General features: G+C 43.6%; 1 protein-coding gene across 4 annotated transcripts in view; it reads right to left on the minus strand.

Annotated features, from left to right (window-relative positions):
• Positions 1 to 21,650, minus strand: part of LOC146194814 (monocarboxylate transporter 12-like) — a 78,873-nt gene that overhangs the window by 35,922 nt on the left and 21,301 nt on the right. For 2 of the 4 annotated variants that reach the window (XM_084597563.1, XM_084597562.1), the window contains one exon: positions 4,294 to 4,415. In XM_084597563.1, coding sequence (XP_084453689.1) covers positions 4,294 to 4,396 — 103 coding nt within the window. In that variant the 5' untranslated portion in view covers positions 4,397 to 4,415. Of the gene's footprint in view, positions 1 to 4,293; positions 4,416 to 7,555; positions 7,873 to 19,679; positions 19,853 to 21,650 lie in introns of those variants that run through there. The other 2 variants (XM_084597564.1, XM_084597566.1) reach the window with 2 other exon arrangements.

Here is a 21,650-nt window from a genome sequence, read left to right on the forward strand (position 1 = left end):
CAGCAAAAGATTAGGAAAGCAGGTACAACGAGCAAAAAAAAGTCACATATTCAACTCAGCCTGGAAGCTGAAAGCCCGAATAAATTGCTGTGAAGCCTGCAAAACTCTATAATTTGTGACGACAATAGCCAATAAAAAGTGCTTTTTTATTCTGCCTTTTCGGTGTGCGGCCTTTTGTTAAGCTAGATGCGTATGGGTTTCTTTTGATCAGCCCGAAGAGTTTCTTTGTTGTATATTGTTGATGCTACAAAGAGCCCGCTTCAAGCAAAAGCTGCGAGTTTAGGAATGCTGCCATGCCACCAATGGCCTTACAATCGAACTGCAGCCATCGCATCGGTAAACCACAGGTCATGAGCGAGTAGGCCGCTGACCACTCTTTGACTGACTATAAAGCAGCGAGTATTGACTACGTGGCCATAAGCGACCATGGTTGGACCATTCTTCGGTAAGCCATGGCCCATGCATGACTCGACCGCGGCCGTGCGCTGGCCAATTCTGCCATACTCGTCAGCCTGAGATCGACTGGCAGTGATCGGTTGTTCTAAGACCAATCTTAACCCCGACCTTGGGGCGAGCTTAGCGGCCAGATGAGTTTTAGCTTGCCAGAGTGGCAAAGGACGAGGCCGGCCCGAACATAGGTTTGCCGCTTGGGAACAGCGGTTTTTCACCATATTGGTACCGGCCTCCACGCACCACTGCGCCAGCCACCTACCGAGTCTCAATCGCTGAAAGCAGCATCACCGACGATCAAGTTGGCGACATGCTCGAGCACAGAGTGATCCACCCCTATTACAGGCCGTGGGCTTCCCCTATCGTGCCCTAAAAGATAAAGGATGGCGACATTCGGTTCTGCGTTGACTACCGCGTCCTGAAGAAAATTACTAGAACGCTTATCCTCTCGGTAGCATTCATGGCGCCCTTTATTATCTGCAGAAAGCTGAGCACATTTCTTCGCTAGACCTTCGCTGTGGCTACTGGCAGCTTCCAATGGCTCAAACCGACTGCTAGAAAAGCGCATTTGTAACGCCTGACGCACTATATGAATTTGGTGTCACGCTAATCGGTTTATGCAACGCACCATCCACATCTGAGCGTATGAGTGACAATGTACTCCGGGGCTGAAATGGCCTATATGCTTTTGGTACCTAGGGCACAAGGACACAAATTGACTAGATTTTGTAATTTTTTGGAGTATAGTCCACTTGCGTACGCAATGATATGCACATTTTTTTGTGCTCGTGCTGCGGCTCTCTAGGCTATAGGATGCGTAGCATTTTATTTCGCCCATGCTTGCCGTGTACGAAATGTTTCCGCAGTGCTTGTGTGGCATATATAGGGCGTAATACCTCAAGCGTTATGTCGTTGGATAGCTCGTATCGAGTGTAAATACTATATTCTTATTGTGGCTTTTCAATAATTACCGAAAATTAGTGTATATTAATAAATTATTTTTGCACTGAATTATTGCAATATATCATGGGATATGTTATGTTGAGTGTAATTTTACTGCATGATTTTCAGCTTTAAATACTCACCGCTAATTATATAATGGTGATAGCATTGCAATTTACCCGACTTGATTATTTCGAATTCGCTGAGTAGCTTATTTTGAGCACAATTGTACTAGAATAAGTATACGTCTTGAATATTTATTAATTAGCTATTCGTTAATAAAACCTTAATTTGGAGCTTCTGCAAGTCGTTAATAGCTTCCCTGGAGTGCAACCACACTATACTAATTGCAGTTAACAATTAATAACCATGACTAAAACCTAAACGTAATTTTAACGCTATCAAAGCCTCTCTCGCTGAATTTCTATCGTGTACCATTTCTCCACAATAATTGCCGGTGATAAGCAATATACAATAATTGTAATTCCTAATTTGATTAACAACTCGACATGGAAGGGGAATCTAAGTCGTATGTCGATGGAAATGTGACGAGTAGCCACTTTCCACTTCGACGGAAAATAAATTTACATTTCAATCCTAAACTAAGCGGTAAACCGAGGAAAAACCATGTAAACCTCCATTAAAGAACACGCACACAGCTGAAGCAAAACAGCATTAGTTAAAGCTTACACTTTCGCAGCATATATGTTTGCAATAGAGTTAGCACCGTATTCAGATTTCTGCGATTTGGCATAATAACCTGCAAAACCCGCACAGCAGCTTTGCTCGATTGCAAAACCTTTCAAGTGAAAATGTTTGCAGAAGTTCCCCTCTGCAAAATGAAGGCCCTCAAGCGCAGCCGGCATGTGATTACACTTCCACTTCCCTAGCACACTCCTTTTTGTAGTGCCGCTATTAGCAGACTGTAGAACTGCTTCTAGTCTCCATTTTTTGTCTTCCTGCGGTGCATGGGGTCTCGCCATTGCCTATCGTTCTGCTCCTTTCTGGCGCTTTTTGTCTTGTCGCCTCAACCTCGTGGTCGGTGCTTTTCATCGGCACGTAATCGGACAGGCTGAAAATCGCGCGACGAGCACGGCGCATGGACGGCAAAACGCAAGCCTTTTATCTCCGCACTTAGCGAAGCATGTTTCGCACGGCGCGTCTAATTCTTCTATTGTTAAGCTTATATATTGTAGTCTAGTAATTACCATACCGTAGTCAACAATCGAAGAGGCGGCTAATTCACTAAAAAAACTCTATTGGGCTGAGTTGCGTCCCAAAGCAACTAAGCAATTCGGTGTCGGCGGTAGGAGAAATCGTGCTCCTAGTACGAATGCCCGTTACGTTCTGCATTTCTGAATTTAAAGTTGACGAAGGTATATCTAGGTAAGCCAACCAAATGATACTGGACAAGTTAAAACTGATACGAAAACAGTTGTGCTTGACGGCAATCCCTCCAACTAATCTCGACGCATCTCGCGTTACCAAGAAAGTCTAAAGAGCGCTCTTCGCGATGCCGAGAGTGAAAAAAGAGCATAAAGTCGTTCCGTACGCTACTCGCAGCGATAAGGCCACGTGCAGCCCGGTGCTGTTTAAACAGCATAAAGATTTTAAAGTTTGGGGGCAATATAGTAGGTGTACATGCATGCGAGAATGCTCGACCCCAGACCGAGCCAGTGTGGATTGTCTCCTTCCAGATTCATAATCATGCCTGAAAATGAGAAAGAAGGCTGACGTGCATGCGAAGAAGGCACCCATGGCGCGATTGCCAGTAGGTGAATTACATTGTCGCTACTATTCTTGTACGCATGCTTTGATGTTCCGCAGCACTTCCCTACACATTAACATGCCATCATTTTACTGCTGTTGACGACTGCTGTGTTTTGATACCTATGAATGGCAGCGGCAGCATCATGATTGCTTTGTTTGGCCCATGGAGCTGCAAAACCTGTCGCTTTAAAGAGAAAATGCTGTAATTGATAACAAAAGATACATCGGTGAAAGCGCCGTCCACTCTTAGATGGAACACGGTCACTGTCTTCAAATTGATCCTGTGTCCGACCCCCAACTCGCCATGCAATTAAGCTAATTCGCTGGAGATGCGAAGCACCGCATCGAAAATACCTATTTGGTTTTCTCGCTCTGATTCGATACGTGATTAGTTCGAATGCAATGACACTTTGAAAAAAAGCGACCACGTTCAAACCGACAGTGGAGATTCCTGCAGGTCTCGAAGCAATCTTGGAGATATCAGTGCAAGTGTGCAGTCATTGATTTCAATATTATATTGGAATCGAGCTGTATTGCTGGTAAATTTGCATTCGATATCTGAATCAATATTAATGTATAGTTCGTGGCATGGTGTACGTACACTGCGATTACTGATTTCTCTTGTCAAGAACATATTATTCTATAAGAATAGATTTTTATTTCACTATATCGGGAGCAGAAGTAGTGTTACTGTGACAGCACAATCCTTGGTTTTTACTGTTTCTTGATTTGAAATCTATTTCCCTTACTAATATATGCATTACGAATGGGAATTTCCCAGGTCTATATTAACTATGGTTTTTCACATCCTAATTTTAGGTACAAGCATTGTAACCAAAAACTGAAAGTCTCTTCAAACACAATGCATAATTTAGTCTAAAATGATCGTTATTTGAGTTCAATATATTTTTTTTTCAGTAAAACTGGTAAGATTTGAAAATAACATGGGAGACATTTGCAGTGACTCATTCTACATGGTAGGTTGCTGGTAATGTACTGCACGCGTTTTATGGTCCCAAAGGAAAAACTGACCTTTTCTCCCCAATTTATTTGTTCTACCCAATGGTTCCTCGTGAATACGCACTGTAAATACTTTAAATAGTGATTTATTGTAAAGGCTTTAAAGATTACCTTGTCCAGTCGGCGGTTCCTGGTCAAGCTGCCCATCCTTCATCTGTTCAGTTTCCCCTGGCAATTGAGCAGATTCCTCCAATGTGACGTAACGGTTCGCCATTACGGTTTATTTCGCACTCCTGCAATCACGCAAAAATCACAATTCTGTTTTGGACCACGTTGAGCCAGGTCGATATATTGCACAAAAGCTTTCAACTATAAATTCATACATTCAGATTGCTCTCTAGGAAGCCAATGGTAAATATGTATTAATTGACGCCGGCAGTGATCTCTAATTTTCATCAAGACTGTTTTTTAATGAATAGCATTTTCGAGAGCCTCAGCAGTACTTTAGAGACAGGTATTTAGTAAATGCATTCTTTTAAAAGGAGTAAATATTGTTGGAGTACACAAACAGTAAGTGAAGGCGAGACGCGGCATAAATCTCTGTTTTGCTAGCATCGAAATTGAGCTTCTATAGTATTTTGCTCATGTGACCCCAGTGATAACAACTCGCCAGAGGTCTTCAAACTACGAATCAAAAGCCCTGTCCAGTCTGGCAAATCATTCAAACTGTTCAGAAGCGGAACACAAACATTCCACTGACATTCGGACTATGGTTCGTTTGGCCACTAGCATGATATCGCACAAGCATCACGTAAGGGCTCTCATGAATAATCATTTTAGATTCGAATGTGGCCATCTCAGTGACCTAATACTAATATATATACAGTCATCACCAACCAGACCATCCAAAATTAATTTTAATCCATGCCTAACCATGCCGTAACAACGTTCTTTCGTTGCCTATGGGTGCAATTCCTGGTCCAGAATGAAAGGTTCCTGGAACATTCGATTCCTCTCCCTCTCAAATCTGAATTGAGGGGCAAAAAGAGAGGCACAAGTGCATTCAATGATATAACACAATCACGTGACGCTGAAGAGTATACGGCCACTCAGCTCCAAGCCATGTCAGCTACCAACTCCCCAGAGTACTCGTGGTTGTGTGTTCCTAATCACGGCGCCGAAAATGCCGGTGCCGACAACACCTAATTTTTTTTCCGGATATCTGGCTTTTAACGCTACGGCAACAAAATTAACTTGAGTTAGCACTGCTGTCCCTATGACACTGTCACTAAGTGAAGCACAAATAATGATGTTTAGGTCAGTTGAACGACAAAACAAGGAGGTGGAACGCCGCTCGATCTGCTATATAGGAAGTGTCCGAAGCACGGCCCACTCGGGTCTCGGAACAGTGGGCCAGAGCAATGAATCTGGTTTGAAAGCATTTTCTTCCTTTCCTTGTAGCTTCTGGTAAAACGGGCTACAGCAGAGCACGGTAAACTATTTTGTGTCGGAGCGAATGTGATACAGATCGTAAACGGAGAGGGCGGCAGCCGTTTTATAATCCTCCTATGCTAGTTGAAAACAACTATGGCGTTAAGAAAGAACACAAAAAAAGAGGACAGCACATGCACCAACAGCCAACTCTGTGGCTCTTCAGAAAAATTAAATATGGTTTCTGGAAACGTTTTCATGATGATCAGCTCTGCCACGCATTTTTGTGTCTGACGACCTGGCATGGGCCCTATGGGATTGGGAAAGGTAGGTCACGCTAGCATGCCACAATATTTTATCTTTTGTAGGTCGTCATTGCACCCGGCACCGTTGCGGAGGTGGACGACGGCTGTTGCGACGCGCGTCTTTCTCGTTCTGTTATTTTCTTTCTTCTTTATTTTCTCTTCTGTCCGCACAAGGCAGTAGAGGTGGCTCAACTACAGAGCCAGTAGCAGGCCCATGAAGTTTCTTTTTCTTATTATTTCAGTCGCAACAACAACCACAACAGACGTTGTGTCCATTGAAAGAATATTGAATCTCCGGCAGCACAAGGAACCGGAACTGGTACCTCTCGAATTAGACTCGTATGCTCGACCCCTACTTAGGTCGTACTGTGTAATGTACTAATTTTACCATAAATTTGTCTGTTCTTGCTTTTTAGCTTTTGTCTGCTTTTGCTTCGAATTTGTTGTAAGTTGCTTCGGTTTTGTTATTTACCTTTATTACAGAAAGTTGCCGGGCCAGTCGGAACATCATTTCAACATTTTCAATAAACCTTCAGTATTAGTCAGCGCTGTGTCTGTGTGTTGTATTCTTTCTCTGTCCTGTTTTAGCGCGCTGTTTCTGTTGAAAGTTATTTACCTTGTTTTTTGTTTTGTTTTTACGTTTTAGGTTTTGACTCCTATTGTTTTGAATAGTTGACACTGCGCCTGTTATGACTGACTGGCTGCAACTGCTAAAATTTATTTCGTTTATTTTTGCTTCTTCTGTTTTTTGTGTCTAGTAAGATGTGTTCGGTCTTGTCATTTGCTGATTTCTGATACCGGATGGGTTGAGTGCGATTAAGCTTAGAGCCCATGTGTGGTCGAGGGTTTAAATATGTTCCTTTTTTTCCATTAAAGAGTTTATAGCGTGCACCCTAGTGGTGTCCTTCTCTTTCTTGCGTTGTTGTCTTAGCGCCATACTCGTTCTGAATCCATGAACCAACTCGACCCACAGGCTGTTATTGTTTTAAGCTACCTTTGAAATTAAAGCTGTCAGATTTGGGGCCCTCTTCAGCCGACCAGCAAACAAACGTAGCAGAAAATGAGCCGATCGTTAGGAGATACATACAAAGAAAAACAGTAGAATAATTGTATAATTTTGCGCAATGCGAAATTGTAATGAAATCATTTTTTTTTATTTATTTATTTATTTACAGAAGACTGCTGGCTTTATTGCAAAGCCTTAAGCAGGAGGTAAAGAGTAAAAGTAGAACAAGAATAACCGCAAACGAAGGTGAGAGCTGAGCCTAATAACCTGGAAATTTGGAAATCATGGGTTCGAACCCCACCGACGGCACTTGATTGTTTTTGTTCTTTCTATTCGTCATTATCCATGGCTGCCGTATCATGTTCCACTGATCACTGACAAAATATTTTCTATGCTTCGACAATTGCTGGGTTCATTTGTACACTCAAAACACAGTAACCTATAATGTAACATTTAGACGTCAGTAACCTATGTAGAAAAGGTTACAAGTCGCCAAGCTTTTTTATTTCTATTTCTGCAGAGACTAAAGGTTACAACGGCCAATATTAAAGCGTTTCAAATGTTATAATCAAATTACTGCCAAAGAACATTTGAACATTAACCCATGAGCGGCAGGGTAACCTATGTGTGAACAATCCAAGAGATATGAACACGGAGACATGCATGCGCACACGGGCGGTGCTTGACCTACTTTTTGGCTGCGTTGCACACAGTGCTCTGGACGACGGGAAAGCACGAACGTTACAGTGCAGGGGAGGCTGCGTCGTGATCGCGTCAGCTGGAATGGTTAAAAGTTCTCATGAGTCATGCCGTGTACTGTCGGCGTTCTTTTTGTGCTTTGTTTGGGGTGGATTTTAAGTCTTTGGGCCTGTGTGCGTACGCGGAGTAAGAAAAGACAAGAACGCCGACTCTGGCGCACTGCAAAGCATTCGACATAGGCCGATTTTGCTACAGGAAGGTCGAGCCCGCGTCCGCCATCCAGCTTCGCACTGTGCTCTCTCCAACCGCGCCCCTTTCATTGCAGACGCTGCTTTGGTCACGTTTTCCTCCTCTCTCTATCCTCCTTGCAGAAAGAGACGAATTCGTGCGACGCCTCTCGACAGTGTTGCGAAACGAAATGCCCCCGAGCTTTATCCAGACGACCGCTCGAGCGTCGCGTAAAAGCAGTCGGAGAGCAGACGGAATGGTAGCTTTGCGCGTCTCTGCTACCCGGAAAGCACAAAGTGAAATCGTGATCGTCATTGTGCGTATGCCCACCTTTATTTTTGTATGAGATAAAACTTTAAGATAAAGCTCCGCCAGTATCGTTTTTATTTCGTCGTCTCCGCATTTCCTTGACAATGAATCAACAGGGGCATGCAGACGTCAAACCCCGCAGCGAATCACCAGTACGCAGACGGTACGGCACACAGCACGGCAGACGTGGGAGGAGAACATAATGTGCAGTTTTTTATGCGGATTGTAGGGCAGGCGACGAGGTGTTTTGTCGTTGGCTGTAATTCAGGGTGTTGGCAAAAGAAAATATCCCCTTGTTTTGACCGCAACCTCTTTCCAAGCTTTTCGATCTGTGGAAGCGAAACATTCCTTGATTGGCCGAGAATGAACTCAAAAGCACAGGGTGTTTGTGCAGCATTTCAGGGATGAAAATTCTTTCCTTTACATTATACAGCAGCTATAAAGGAAATGTATTCCTTGATGAAGAAAAACGGGCTCAACTTGTCAAGGGCGCAATTCGCACCGTATTTCAACAAAATCAAGAACCCAAAACTGTGTGCTCAGCATCAGGTGAAAACTTGAAATGACACTTGTAATTCACAAGACAATATTAGTCTATAGAGTGTCCTAGCTACTCGCTGTCCTCGTACGATTGGGGAACGTGAGCGCAAACTGCAGCGGCCAATTTCTCTTTTTTTGAATGAATAAGCTTGCAAAAATTCACAGTAGCTTTCAGTGATGGCTCTGCATAAAATCCTTTTTCCACGGTGTGTGTTTACGTGACCTTTGCCGAAGACCTGCTCACTTCTATGTTGCAATGTTTACCCTCAGTCATTATAAGCTATGCCAAGTTGTTCACTCCGCGGTGATCTATCTTTCTGCCACTGATGCTTTATCTACAACGTTGAGCTGTGCTAATTTAATAAACACGCAGATTATGCGCGCGCTGTGCGCTGTCAGCGCGAATCCAAGAGCGATAGGGGGTCCAAATTGATCCAGCTGCCTCTTTGGCCGAAGGTCGCCTGTGTGCAGGCGCCGGATACTGAACTTGGTATCCCGTACCGCTTTTCTAATAGTAATACAACACTTCCATTCACAGGACGCAAGAGAAACCACAGAGATGTGAAACTCGCTATCTGCAGAGGATCTTCGTCTATAGGAAGGAGTCAGCGTAACGCGGCATGTGCGTCAACTGTATGAAACAGACGAGCGCAACCCTACAGAATATATGCCAGCGATGAGGCATGCATCAGACGACACCTCAGTGCAGCTCGAAGGTGCAGACAACGCGATTTCCTGTATATACTCAAGCGGCGATGCAGGCGATACGCAAGTGCAGTGACATGAAGAAGACGACAGACGCGGCGGCGGCACGCCATGGGCACGCTTCAACAGCGTCGGTGATAGCAGCGCAACAGGTAGGCTTCCTAGTCTGTGATAAAGTTTAGTCGTTGATGGATGGAAGGATGGAATAAAGGAGCGTCCATTTTGAAACGGGGTGGTAGCAGTAGCTATCATGCTCATTTTTATCCCTATATCTTAATTATTGATTTAGATTGGTTAAATTAACCATCATTTTATTTATTAAATTTTTGTTTCCACATTACTAACATTATGTCACTTCTCTGCTTTTAGGCCACCAATCTTCCAGACGTTTTCTGCTAGTTTCCAACGCCGGTTTATTCACCCGGCTACTGGTATCTCTAAACCCCAGAGCTTCAGGAAGAGTGATTGCACCTGCATCAACTTCCGGATGGATACCATTACATTCGAGTATAATATGGTCAATTGTTTCACTGGAGTTACCACATACAGCGCATGCGTCATCTCCATTGTTAAAGTTCTTTTTGTAGCTGCGTGTTCTAAGGCACCCTGATCTAGCTTCAAAAAGTAGGGCACTGCCTCTTGAGTAATCAAAGAAATCTTCCTTCCTGATCTGCATTTTCCAGTTATACGTCCTAGCGCCATCTATCGGATCCACCCCTAGGCTTTCTCTTACGAAGCAAAATTTCGCTCTTCCCAAAAACGGAGTAGGCGCTCCGGTCTATCTTACTCCGTCGTGCGTACTGTAAAATCACCAATTACGCTAAGCATGCCGGGACTTGAGAGGTGCACACTGCGGCTGCTGCAACGAACCTTTAGGTTGACTATCGGCGGCAATCATTGTCTGCTCGTCGAACGGCTTCGCAGCTAGCACGATTAGTATTTTCTTTACTGGTGCAGCAACTGTCCAGGCGTTCACGGCAGAACGACTGATTTAGCTGAGTTGCTTTCTTGCATCTAAAAGGCAATAACGACTGGCGTAGTCTTCGTTTATTCGTTGCTTATCAAAACGCGTATTTCCTTTGCGCATTTGTAAAGTTCTTAATTTAGCAGCACTTGGAACCTAATTAAGGTTCAATGTCATTGTACCCGTACATGACTGCCTTATCACGCGAGGCTTTAAGTTTATGAATCTAGTTACCTTTGATACTGCCTCGTGTCGGTAGCTTGATTAGGTTGTTAGGTACAGTCTATGAACTGTACAGTTTGGTAATCCCCCGCTAGTTGTTCCTGTTCGCATGCATGTTGGCGTGTTGGGGACATACACACTTTCTTGTACCTTTTGATGAGCACGCTTGAAGAGCGCGTTTATACTTTTGTTCGCGATTAAAATTCTGGAACATTGCTTATCTTTTCACTCCTTGTCGATTGAATATTTCGCCGCAAGCGACCGGCGCTACAGCTAAGGCACTTGAAAAAAACAAAAAGGGATGTGTGGCTGTACTGAACCTACAACCCGTGAATTAAGCAATATGTCAGACAGATTACTGATGTTTCAGTGCTGTATGGGCGTCATGCAGCGACACTATGTAGCGAGACAAAACTTCACGTTTCTTGCTAATTGATTCCTTCGTGCATTTCACCTTGTTTTCTGCCCAGGTGACTTGATGCAAGTGAGTGGAATTTATGAAGTGCAACAACGCAGTTAACAGCACGCTTGCTCGAATGGATAGGGGACTGAATATACAAATGCCTAAAACAAAGCACAATATAAGCACTTGAAGACGCAGTGAATTGTTTCAGCGATCACGATATTGTTTAGAGAAAACCTTATAGCTCTACTTGAGTGCTTAATACAAAATTTCATATACATATATTATGGTACATGAAAAAAATGTCGGGAAAGAGCAAAGGAAAAAAATGTCATTACGGAAGTACTCACTCGCTAGATTGTATACATCGCTATTTAAATATGTCTAATTATACCCATACATCTTACTGATGTATTTCAGGTCTTACCGCCATCTCTATAGTCCACCTGGCTGCCTTTATTAATGTGACCATTAATTTTTATACGCTACAAAGGAATGTGAAGTGGTAGCTCTTGAATACTTTTCTTCAATGAAAACTTATTTGTCCAAGACACTTCCCGGAAGCGCAAAAGTGCCACAGTGGAGACTGGAGCGCAAAAATGCGAAACACGTATTCCATGTCTATTAATAACAAAGCAAACGCGCGACTCCGCATGATTTCATGTGCACTACTCATTGGCATTTGCCCGTATGGATTCATTCGATGGCTACCCACGATTTGCCATGGGTATCTACTAAGGAATGCCTCAGGCTACGAAGACATTTTCCTAGCTACTTCGGTGCAGTAAATCCACACCTATGTTTTGGCACCAGTCCTTGTACGAGATCTGAAAAACAGATATGATATCCTAGGCAAGTTTATGCTGACTGTGCGCGATGTATCTAACAAACTAAATGTATTAACATTTCGCCGGGAACGCAGCAGCTGTGTCAGGGTTGGTGACTTTGGTCGCAGCTACTGCACGTACGCGATCTGCGTGATTTGCGTTTTCATGACTACCGGTAATTTCGTAAAAAACTTGCAAACGTAACAAAATTGTCATATTCCGAGAAGACCCGGTTATGTTAAATGTTCATTATGCATAGAGTTCTTCAGTTTTGTCGCTTTCAGGAGGCTCATATCGGATTACTACGCGCTGGAACCAAAAAGTTTTTTCATCATAGCTAGAATTGAGTTTCGTTTAAGTTCAGTTTAAGCAGCTCTATGCTATACAGTTTCTCAAACGCGCTATGTAAGCAAACACGGTTAACTGAATTTTTGTGTTTTGCCTTACCTTTGTGCTTATTTGTTTCGCAATCCCAATAACTGCTATTCAAAGTATACTGTAAACATTCATATTATTGTCTTGCTATGGATATAATAAATTCAAAATATTGGTTTTCTTTCTTTCAATATCAAAAAGACAAGGGAACTGCCGAAAAAGCTGTGATACATAGCTTGGGCAAGATGCATCTCCCTATCGCTTGGCAGTGGCTAAGCATATTTCGAGCAAATATAGTGAATAATTTCCGGGGGCAGCCCCCGCTATAAGTATTTATTCCAAAACAAAACCCGCCTGTCTTGCTGTCGAGAGTAGATGCAAGCATGATGAGTAGATGCAAGCATCATGATGAGTAGATGCAAGCATGCAAGCATGTTTACTCTTCATTGTCTTAGTATAGCGCTCTCTTGCCTGTTTCTGAATCATTCTTATCCATTTGCTCTTCTCTCGGACGCTTTTTAAGAACTCTGAACTCTGAAAAAAAAATTATGAACATATCGGAACCTTTAAGCGTTGCTTAGCAAAACATTTTCGGGCGCAACTTAATATCACAGAAAATCGATTTTCTGTAGCAAGCGCTGGCCACTCGCAGCAGTGGAAGCGGCGGGCACACTGGAATCAGGCCATGGCCAATCAGACGAGAGTGGCTAAAAAAGGCAGCTGCTCCATAGTGGAGGTAGGTTGACAGAGTAGCTGTGGGTGAGTCGGAACAGGCGATGATTCTTGTCGCTTGCTTTTAGCGCGGTGTCATCACCTCCGCTTCTTTTTTGCCACGCAGATGACGGCCAGTGCAGGGCACGCTACAGAACATGAGTGACAAAAAAGAATGCCAAAGTTTGCGCGGAGCTCGGAGTGAATGACAGCCGAGATTACTCAAGAGAGGATAACAGCTGCCCACAATAATGAGGTGTCTTGGAATGCGTTATCGTTCCTGTTATACCTTTTAGCATGCTGTATTTGTTTTGAAAATACGCTCATTTGTTTTGTGCCGCAGAACACATACAGCCCCACGTATCATTTTGTAATGCCTCTCGGATTAATATTCACCTGAAACGAAATAAACCTAAAGTCAGCCGGGCGTTTCATACCGCGGCGACGAGAATAAAGCATCTCTACTGGTCACTGCATTGGAGTACTACGCTATCGCCACATCTTTTTTCCTTACACTGCATTTATTGTACTGCCAGGAACATACCGTCTGTTGCAGAAGTTTGCAGCCCAACGCGCCGGGCGGAGGAGCAGTATCGCTCCCGAGAGGCGGCGCTGCGCCCGCCGGCGCTGTCTGGTGACGTAGCTATAAAGAGTGAGGAGGCTTGTTCTCTTCCCCTCATCCCGCGGTTGATATCGCACATCTTTGCTCTCAGCCGTGGGATGAGGGGAAGAGAACAAGCCTCCTCACTCTTTATAGCTACGTCACCAGGCAGCGCCGGCGGGCGCAACGCCGCCTCTCGGGAGGGATACTACTCCTCCACCCGGCGCGTTGGGCTGCAAACTTCTGCAGCAGACGGTACATGTGCAGGAAGGGACTATATGCACCGATTATTTACAAAGTATTAAGCTTGCTCCAGGCGTCTGCCTATCTACGTCACAAAGATCAACAACGAGCCCTCGTAGTCCGGCAGCCGGAGATATGAGCCTTTCGTCGTGCTTGCAGAAAATGAATACAAATAAACGACGCGTGCAGGCCGAGGTCAAAGAGAGTACTTCCGTTCTTCCATTAGCATCTCACTGCTCTGTATTTCGCAACAAAGCTCTCACACGTTCTCACATATATGTGAGAACGTTCTCACATATATTCGTGAAACGTGGCCTTTGAGCACCAGTTCGCCAAGGCAAGTAAATAGGCCAGTTGTCCCGCTTTCTGCACGTTATACTTAATGAAGGTAAGTTTGGTCACTTTTTGTCCCATCCTAGTGAATACCACTCATCTCCAGATAAAGATTTTCAATGAGAAAAGCCTCTTTTCCCACACCTTCACTTAGAAACGCATGTATTTGGTAGACGCAACTGTTCTATTACACTAATATTGATAAAAATTCTCGACAAGAGCCTGATGTTATGCGTTTACAATTCTGATTTGAATGATCAATACAGCCAAAATTCGGCGAATTGTTGCACCTGTTTGCACATTTACGTGTTTTGCCTTCTACCCGGTGGATTATCTTCAGCGACTATCATTCGCTACTACTCGTTTTGAAACCGCGCGTGTAAACGCCCCTGGCAAAAACAAACCTCTACATGCTTCTTTTACCCACGTGTCTACAGATTGTCCTCGGGAAACAAATGTTGCTACAGAAGAGCGGCACAGTCTGCGTCATTGACCCCATCGAGTAGAACACTCGTGGCGCCTAGCACTATCGGAGCGTTATCTTGTCTAAGTATTTACAATCCTGTAAGACTTCTTGAAAGAGGTGCATAAACATTGTCAGCACTAGAATAATGTTACAGACGGTTTCAAATCGCCTAGTGACAGGTAAAATGTGGCTTGTTGCATGAGGCCTAGTCTAAGTGTTGTGAAACGTTATGCCCGTTAATATGAAGGGTGTCATCAGGCTTCATAGTCGCAGGAAAAAAACAAATTTTACATAAAGTCTACTTTTTCACAAAAGCCATGCGGTCAAGTGGACGGAACCTGTGAAAAAACTTGCATAATGTAGACTAGGCAATTGGTTAAAAGTTTAACACAAACTTTTTTATGCATCTCAGTTCGCATTATTGGTTATTGTGGTGTCTTAGAGACAGCATTATTCGGAGATTTTCATACAGAATAAGAAGTATGAAATTGCCTGTACCCTAAGATCGGCAGGTATAAAAGTTCAGCCCCAGCTGTCTAAATACGCATGCGAGTAAGCGACATTCAGCCTGATTGCTCTTTCTGCTCTCAGTAAGCGTTTGCGTATGGAGTTCCGTCTGACAAGAATGAGACGCCGCACTCGAGGGTGATAATTTCAGTTCTTTTTCTTCGTGTTCCCTAAAACAAGCAACTAAAGTATCGCTTTGTAGCCAACTTGTTGCGAGCTTTGCTTCTTTAGGCGATACTATTGCAAAGTGGGTGATAAGATGGGGTGAAAGTTTAAACTTCGCTTGCAGTCAAGTACAGCGATACCATGCTGCTAGCCATAAGTGAAACATTATCAGGTATAGGCAACGCCTTCTGAGCTCTTCACAATTCATTCTTGCGTTCAGTTCGTTTCGTGTAGTTGAAGGAAGACGGGTTTCGCTCTAAAAATGAAGGTATATGCTACTGTTGTGTACAACAGCGCGAAAAAAACGACAAGGACGAAGGAAGACAACAAGACAAGCGCTAACTTTTGTTTTAACGTCGTATATGCTACCACCTTTCCTCAAGAATGCAACCAGTAAACATCAAAATCGCAGTATATATGAATGCGTCGCGTGTATGAAGTAAAAACAAAATTTTTAAATAGTAAACGTTAGGTGAGACAAGGGGTGTTGCAACTCCACTTAGAACCAGAACTACCTACCCTACATAAGGCTTATACCAAGCCGCGGTGGTTCAGTAGTTCGGGCGCTCGACCTCTTTGCCCAAGTATGCGAAATCGGATCCCGCTCGTGGCGGCCGATTTTCGGTGGAAACGAAAAGCAAGGCTCCCGTGTGTTGTGCGATGTCAGCGCACGTTAAGAAATGCAGGTGGTAGGAATTTCCGGAGTCCTCCCCTATGGTGTCTCTCAGAGGCCGAGTCGCTTTATTAAATCCCACAAACCGAACCAAACCAAAGCTATGGTCTTATAGGCAGTTTTGACAGTGAAAAATGTTAAGCTATAAACGTTTGCAACCTGGGATAAGTGTAGTGGAATGTAATGTATTTGAAATCATTTATTCAACAAAATACAACTGTTCAGATAGAAACATATCGTTAATTCTCTCTTTGCTACTGCTTACTGATCGAAGGGCTTATTTGGAATATTATGACAAGACCCGTTATCCATGTCATTTTGGCTTCGCGTGTTGTTTTGGACTAGCAGACTGGTAACTTGTACCATCGCACATAATGTACAAGGCCGCTCTTCGGGCTCAATTGACTGATGTGCTCATGTAAACACTTTATTTCCCTTGGTGAGAGCTTTCACAGGACGATACCTACAAATGACGATTACATTGAAACCCGCAAAAGAGATATAGCGGGAAATCACTAGCACCACCTAAAACCTGGTGCATAAAGGGATTTTCCACAAAATATTACACAGTAAATAGTTTTAGCAGAGTGGTTGCGCTCTCACTGACCTGCGTAGTTAGTATCTGTGCTACGTTTTTCCTGTTACTTTAATAAAGTTAAGCGAACATGTTGCGTTGAAAGAGGCCAGATAATGCAGTTTGAATAAGCAGAGCATTACTTACATTCGTATTTGTCTGCTTAATTGAATAATATATCGCCCATGTTCGTGCCTGAAGCAGCTGAAATTGTCAAGCGACAGCTGGAACAGCTGGTTTGGCTGAAAAGCCGTCGGCGTCATAAAAAAAGTAGTTATTATAGAGGTTAGCACCGGGGGGGGGGGGCGGGGGGGGGGGTGTTGGAAATCATCGAAGGTTGCTTACAAAACTGTATCATCATAAGTTTTGGTTCTAGGTATTGATGACTGATGGGTGTGTGATTGGCGAAGACGTGTTCAAGCGATCATTGTAATTAAATAAAAATTTATAAATAAAATGAGTACACAATAACAAAACCAGAAAAGGAGATTCAAAAGGGTCCAATAGCAAAGAAATAAAAGTCAGAGCATGGTGGCGTTAATTAGGCAAATTTAAAGTATTTATTTATAAATAGTTATTAGAAACAATTGAGAAAATGTCATACTGCTCAGGAAGAAAAGGCGGTGTGTTTACTGATGCTAAACTTCGTATTCACGAAGACACCCTCACTCCAACTTCTACTCCAAGAGGAACCCGAAGCTAGCTTTTCGTTTCGGAAAACAAACTCCCCTCGAATCGCTCCCACAGTGGCGGAGAAGCCCAGTTTTCTCTTGAACCTCGAGCTGCCTTAGTAGGTCCTCGACCTCCACTCTACTTATAAACATGGTGGACGTCGCATCGTTCGTTCGTTGTGTGGACTTCGTTCTACCAGTATTCCAAAGCTTTTCATGAAATGGGATACGGCAAGAATGAACCGAGCATTTCTCTAAAGCATCTATTTAAGAATGACAGTAACCCAGGATTTCTAATAAGTTATTGTTTTACGGGTGCGACCGTGGTTAGCCTCCTGCCCTCTCTGACGCTAACGCAGGGCATGGATAGCCGTAATCAACCGCTGACACCTGTGCTGCAGTTGTTTTTCGCATATACGCTCAATACGCTTCTATGGCGGGCTTTCATTTTAAGTATTCAGTGGATAAGTGAACAACTCTTCAGTGCCTACCGTGGGAAGAGTTGACACGATTTGACCATTATTGGTGAGCTTGCCCGCGGCCGGACTAGATTAGCGGTGGGGCACTCGTTCTGTGGCTGTCCCTGCGCGATGGCGTCCGCGGTTGACGGCGGACTTGTGGGGAAACATCGTGTTGCATACATTAAGCAGAGGAGCACTGGAGGCGCGATGGACTGTGCGGACATCTGTGCTGCTCCCCGCGCATCAGTGGCTTGCCCGTCGCCTGAGGGTATTGTACTTTTTTGAATGCGCAGCGCTGTCGAAGTAGCCCGTTGATGTGTTCGTGCTGCGGAAGAATATCCGACGAAGGACATGGTTTTTCAAGCACATTCCGAATTAGGGCTCCTAAAATGTTTGGAAACCGCAGGTGCCATTTGCTTCTGGAGAGTCCAGTTCAATATGCATGAGCTACAACACACTGCGAAGCAGCACTCAAGTTTTCACCGCTTTCCCCCAAGCCCTCTGAACATGCTCATAGGAGTTGGCGGATTTTACGTTGTTTTCTGCAATGTATTTTGATGTCTGTCAAAATCTGACAATAAAGAAAACGCAAAACCACGAAGGGCGAACATAGCTTTACACCAAACAAATAAGCGGAAACATTTACACCATTGTCCGAACACTACGTCATGCTCTGCGTAAACTTGAGTAAAACGGCGAGTTTAGCGAGTTGGTACATAATTAAGTAAAAAACAGCGAAACAAAGGAGACAACAGAGTAGAAAGAAGACGATACCAGTGCTGACTAGCAACGAAGATGTTGTTTGGTTTGGTTGATGGGGTTTAATGTCTCAAGAGTCCTCGGGCTCTACATAAACCAGAAGTTTTAGACTGCTGGTCATTAACCTCCTTTGACATCGCACAGCACACGGACGTCTTACTTTTTGACTCTACCGAAAAGTGGCCTCTGCGGCCAGGTTCGATCCCTCATCATTGGTCACAGACGTGGAGAGCGCTAATCACTGCACCAGGACAGTGGGTATTTTCATTCTGAAGCAAATGTGGTATAGCATAGGATAATGAACATATGAAGTTTTATAAGAATAATCTAAGCGTCCAATACATGGCCGAAGGCAATTCTGAAAATTTTTCTGTGCTCCCATGGTGTAGGTAAACCTTTCAAATCTTTCATGGAATGGCAAAGGGTGGTATCTTCCAGAATATGAGAAAACTGACGTATTCGGAATGTATTTTAGATGTATTTGGAATATAATAATATAAATGTTCTGACTCTTTATGCGTATCACCTAATGCGTCTATATATTTACCTGCGGTCACCTTAAGCGTTTGGAACTTTTCCATACAAAACAAAATAAATGTACGTAATATTCAAGAAACCGGGGTAAGTTATAGAATAATTTAAAGGATCTATTGATAGAAATGCTCTAAGCTAGAGATCGCATTAATATTTTGTTTCTCATGTTTATGCTCACACATATCTAATACGTTAACAGCCACATAAAACTAATAGGCGGTTTTTTGAAAATTAATAGCCGTTTATTACACATTGAAATTATATTTTCTGCTAGATAAGAAATTGTAATGATTGCAGAAGTCAGAGCATTCGCTCATTTACTCGTCGCAAGAAATAGAAAATAGCATGTGCACCTAAACTCAATGCGCCTGTGATGCGCTTTTAGGAAACAGTCATTTTCACCGGCAACGACAACTCTAGCCTCATCGTGTGGACCAGACACCCATCACTGCACTTCCAGCGAACCAGGCAAATCAGAGCAATTTGTTATCCCCTGCGCTCTCTTAAAATGTCTTAATCTATGCTTCTCTGGAATTGGCGTGATGGCTGCCGCTCATAAAACCATTAGAAACAACTTCACAACGATTGCATGAATGCCCATAGAGAACGAACCATACGAGAACAACCTTACCCGCCGAAAACAACATATTAAACTGGAGGAGGGAAGCCTCGTCCGTTGCGACCAGATATACCCACACCTACTGCACAAATTTCAATAACAACATTACTGGCCGAACAGGACGACAACATCTAAGATCTGTCATGGACATCGCAACATCAACCATGGAACTAACTTTGCAACACCAAAAAATTAAAGTCGCCAAACAAAACAGACAAATTCATACCATGAAACGTCCAGACAGAAGGAAGAATCAGCTCGCTCCAGCGCCGTGCGATTTGACAGTGCTGCCACTTCGCAAGATACGTACACGGTGTGCAAGGCGATTACGGGTAAACCCTCTACCCCAGAAAGTTCAGCGCGAAAAAATAAATTTATAAATTACATATAACCCTCTCTGCTTATTAGCAAATACTTCAAGGCAGAAGATAACTAGCTCACGTCATGATGCGTATCGTCAACATAACCTCTTGCAAAGAGACCACAAACAATTCGAGGTAGCTCCGAACAATGCTTGAAACACAATGGGAGCGATGTAGCAAGCTAGCCGCGCAGACAAACGCCCGTGGAGCTGGGCACGAATAGCCTTTATCGGCCACTGAATGTGCAGAAGAATCCACTGCCCGATTAGCTCTGCTCTATCTGGTTAGAGTCAAACACATGCCGCAATATTTGGGTGACAGGAAGCTGGTTGGCTTGTTTATGAAAAGCCAGTTTTATTCGCACATTTAGTTTGATTTTATCGTTTAATCTCTCGCTTCACGCGGAGGTTAAATTCCCTCTCATATATTGTTTACAGTACTGTGCATTCTACCGTTCTCTGCTCAATTCGTGTTGCCAGGAGTGCAGCAAAATAAAAATCGTGAAAGTTTCAACCTTGTTAGAATATTTGTCGAGTAATATTGTGCTAATTAAAATATAGTTCTACTTGTGTCGCTGAAAATTTTAGCCAGCGTCTTAATTACTGATCAAATGCCAGAGAAAGTCCCCGCAGACACAGCGCTACCAATAAGTCCAATACCCATCATGACGTTTTAAGAACAACCACTCTATGTGTAAATTCTTATATATCTCAGTAACAATCCCACCGTTAGTAGGATTAAGGGATCGGAAGAACATATTTGTGGTGCATAAGCCACTTTGATTGGGTAAACTAGGTCTTAAAGCGATTCACACCATTGTGAGAAGTACAATTCTAGAATGAAGTATTTCAGAAGAATAGTGGCAACGCAATAGTGATTCTGCGTCGTTTGACAGTGTTCACATAGATATCTGGCCGCTACTTAGCATGTTGTTACTTGCATCGAATTACAAATTGCATTTTCCTTTTAGGGCTGTTTATAACACCTCAAATCCGATACCATTTCCAGTATTGGCCGCGAATTCACTGCATATTGAAACAAACTTCCAGTGTGCACTTCCATAAATGCACGAGTGCCTAGCGCTGTACAGGGCTGTCAGAAATGGAATAGAATTGAAAATTTTATTTCGAGTACTATGCAGGAAATGAAGACAAAAGCATAGCGACAGCTCAGCTATACGGCGCAGGGAGGTTACATTCAGTGCTGAAACAAAAATTCGAGGGAGCAATTTGGATCACTAACGTGCTATGAGGCGAAAGCATTTATAGCGCGGTGATCACTCAGTCTGTTGAAAGTCTTTACTAAACTAAGGCTGGCTGCTTTCTGACTCCAGCGCCTGCAAAACGATTTCAGAGTGTGACATTAGATGTTAACATTTATTATTGTATGTGACACTTCCTGTGGAGGAACGCACATACGGGTGCACAATCATGAGCCTGTAAAGGTCTTCGCCTTGGCGTTCCTGGCGCGCTTTTGTTGCAGTCCATGTTCAAGTGTAGGACTGAGCTTATGGGGGCTGTCCTACCCAGCGGTGCTCTCACAGCCTTGTGAAATTCTTACACAAGCCAGAAGCACCTGACGGGGGAAGACCCACATAAACTTTCTAGGTTTTTTCCATAGCGCTGCCGCCCTCTCTCAGCTCAGCACGTTGTTGCCAGGGTGCGCCTGACGTCAGCGGCGCCGGTCTTCATTGCCACCCTGTTGGACTGACCGCTAGACAAGGAGAGCGAACTAAGATGTTTTATCACCTTCCCCGCGTGGCGTTCCGTAAAACAAAGAGAAAAAAGTGCATGGTTCGCTTGGTCTGTTAAATCGCTAAGGTTAGGCAAGTTCCT

The sequence above is a fragment of the Amblyomma maculatum genome, chromosome 3 (assembly GCF_055883805.1).
Source record: "Amblyomma maculatum isolate TAMU_Amacu chromosome 3, ASM5588380v1, whole genome shotgun sequence".
Taxonomy (NCBI): domain Eukaryota; kingdom Metazoa; phylum Arthropoda; class Arachnida; order Ixodida; family Ixodidae; genus Amblyomma; species Amblyomma maculatum.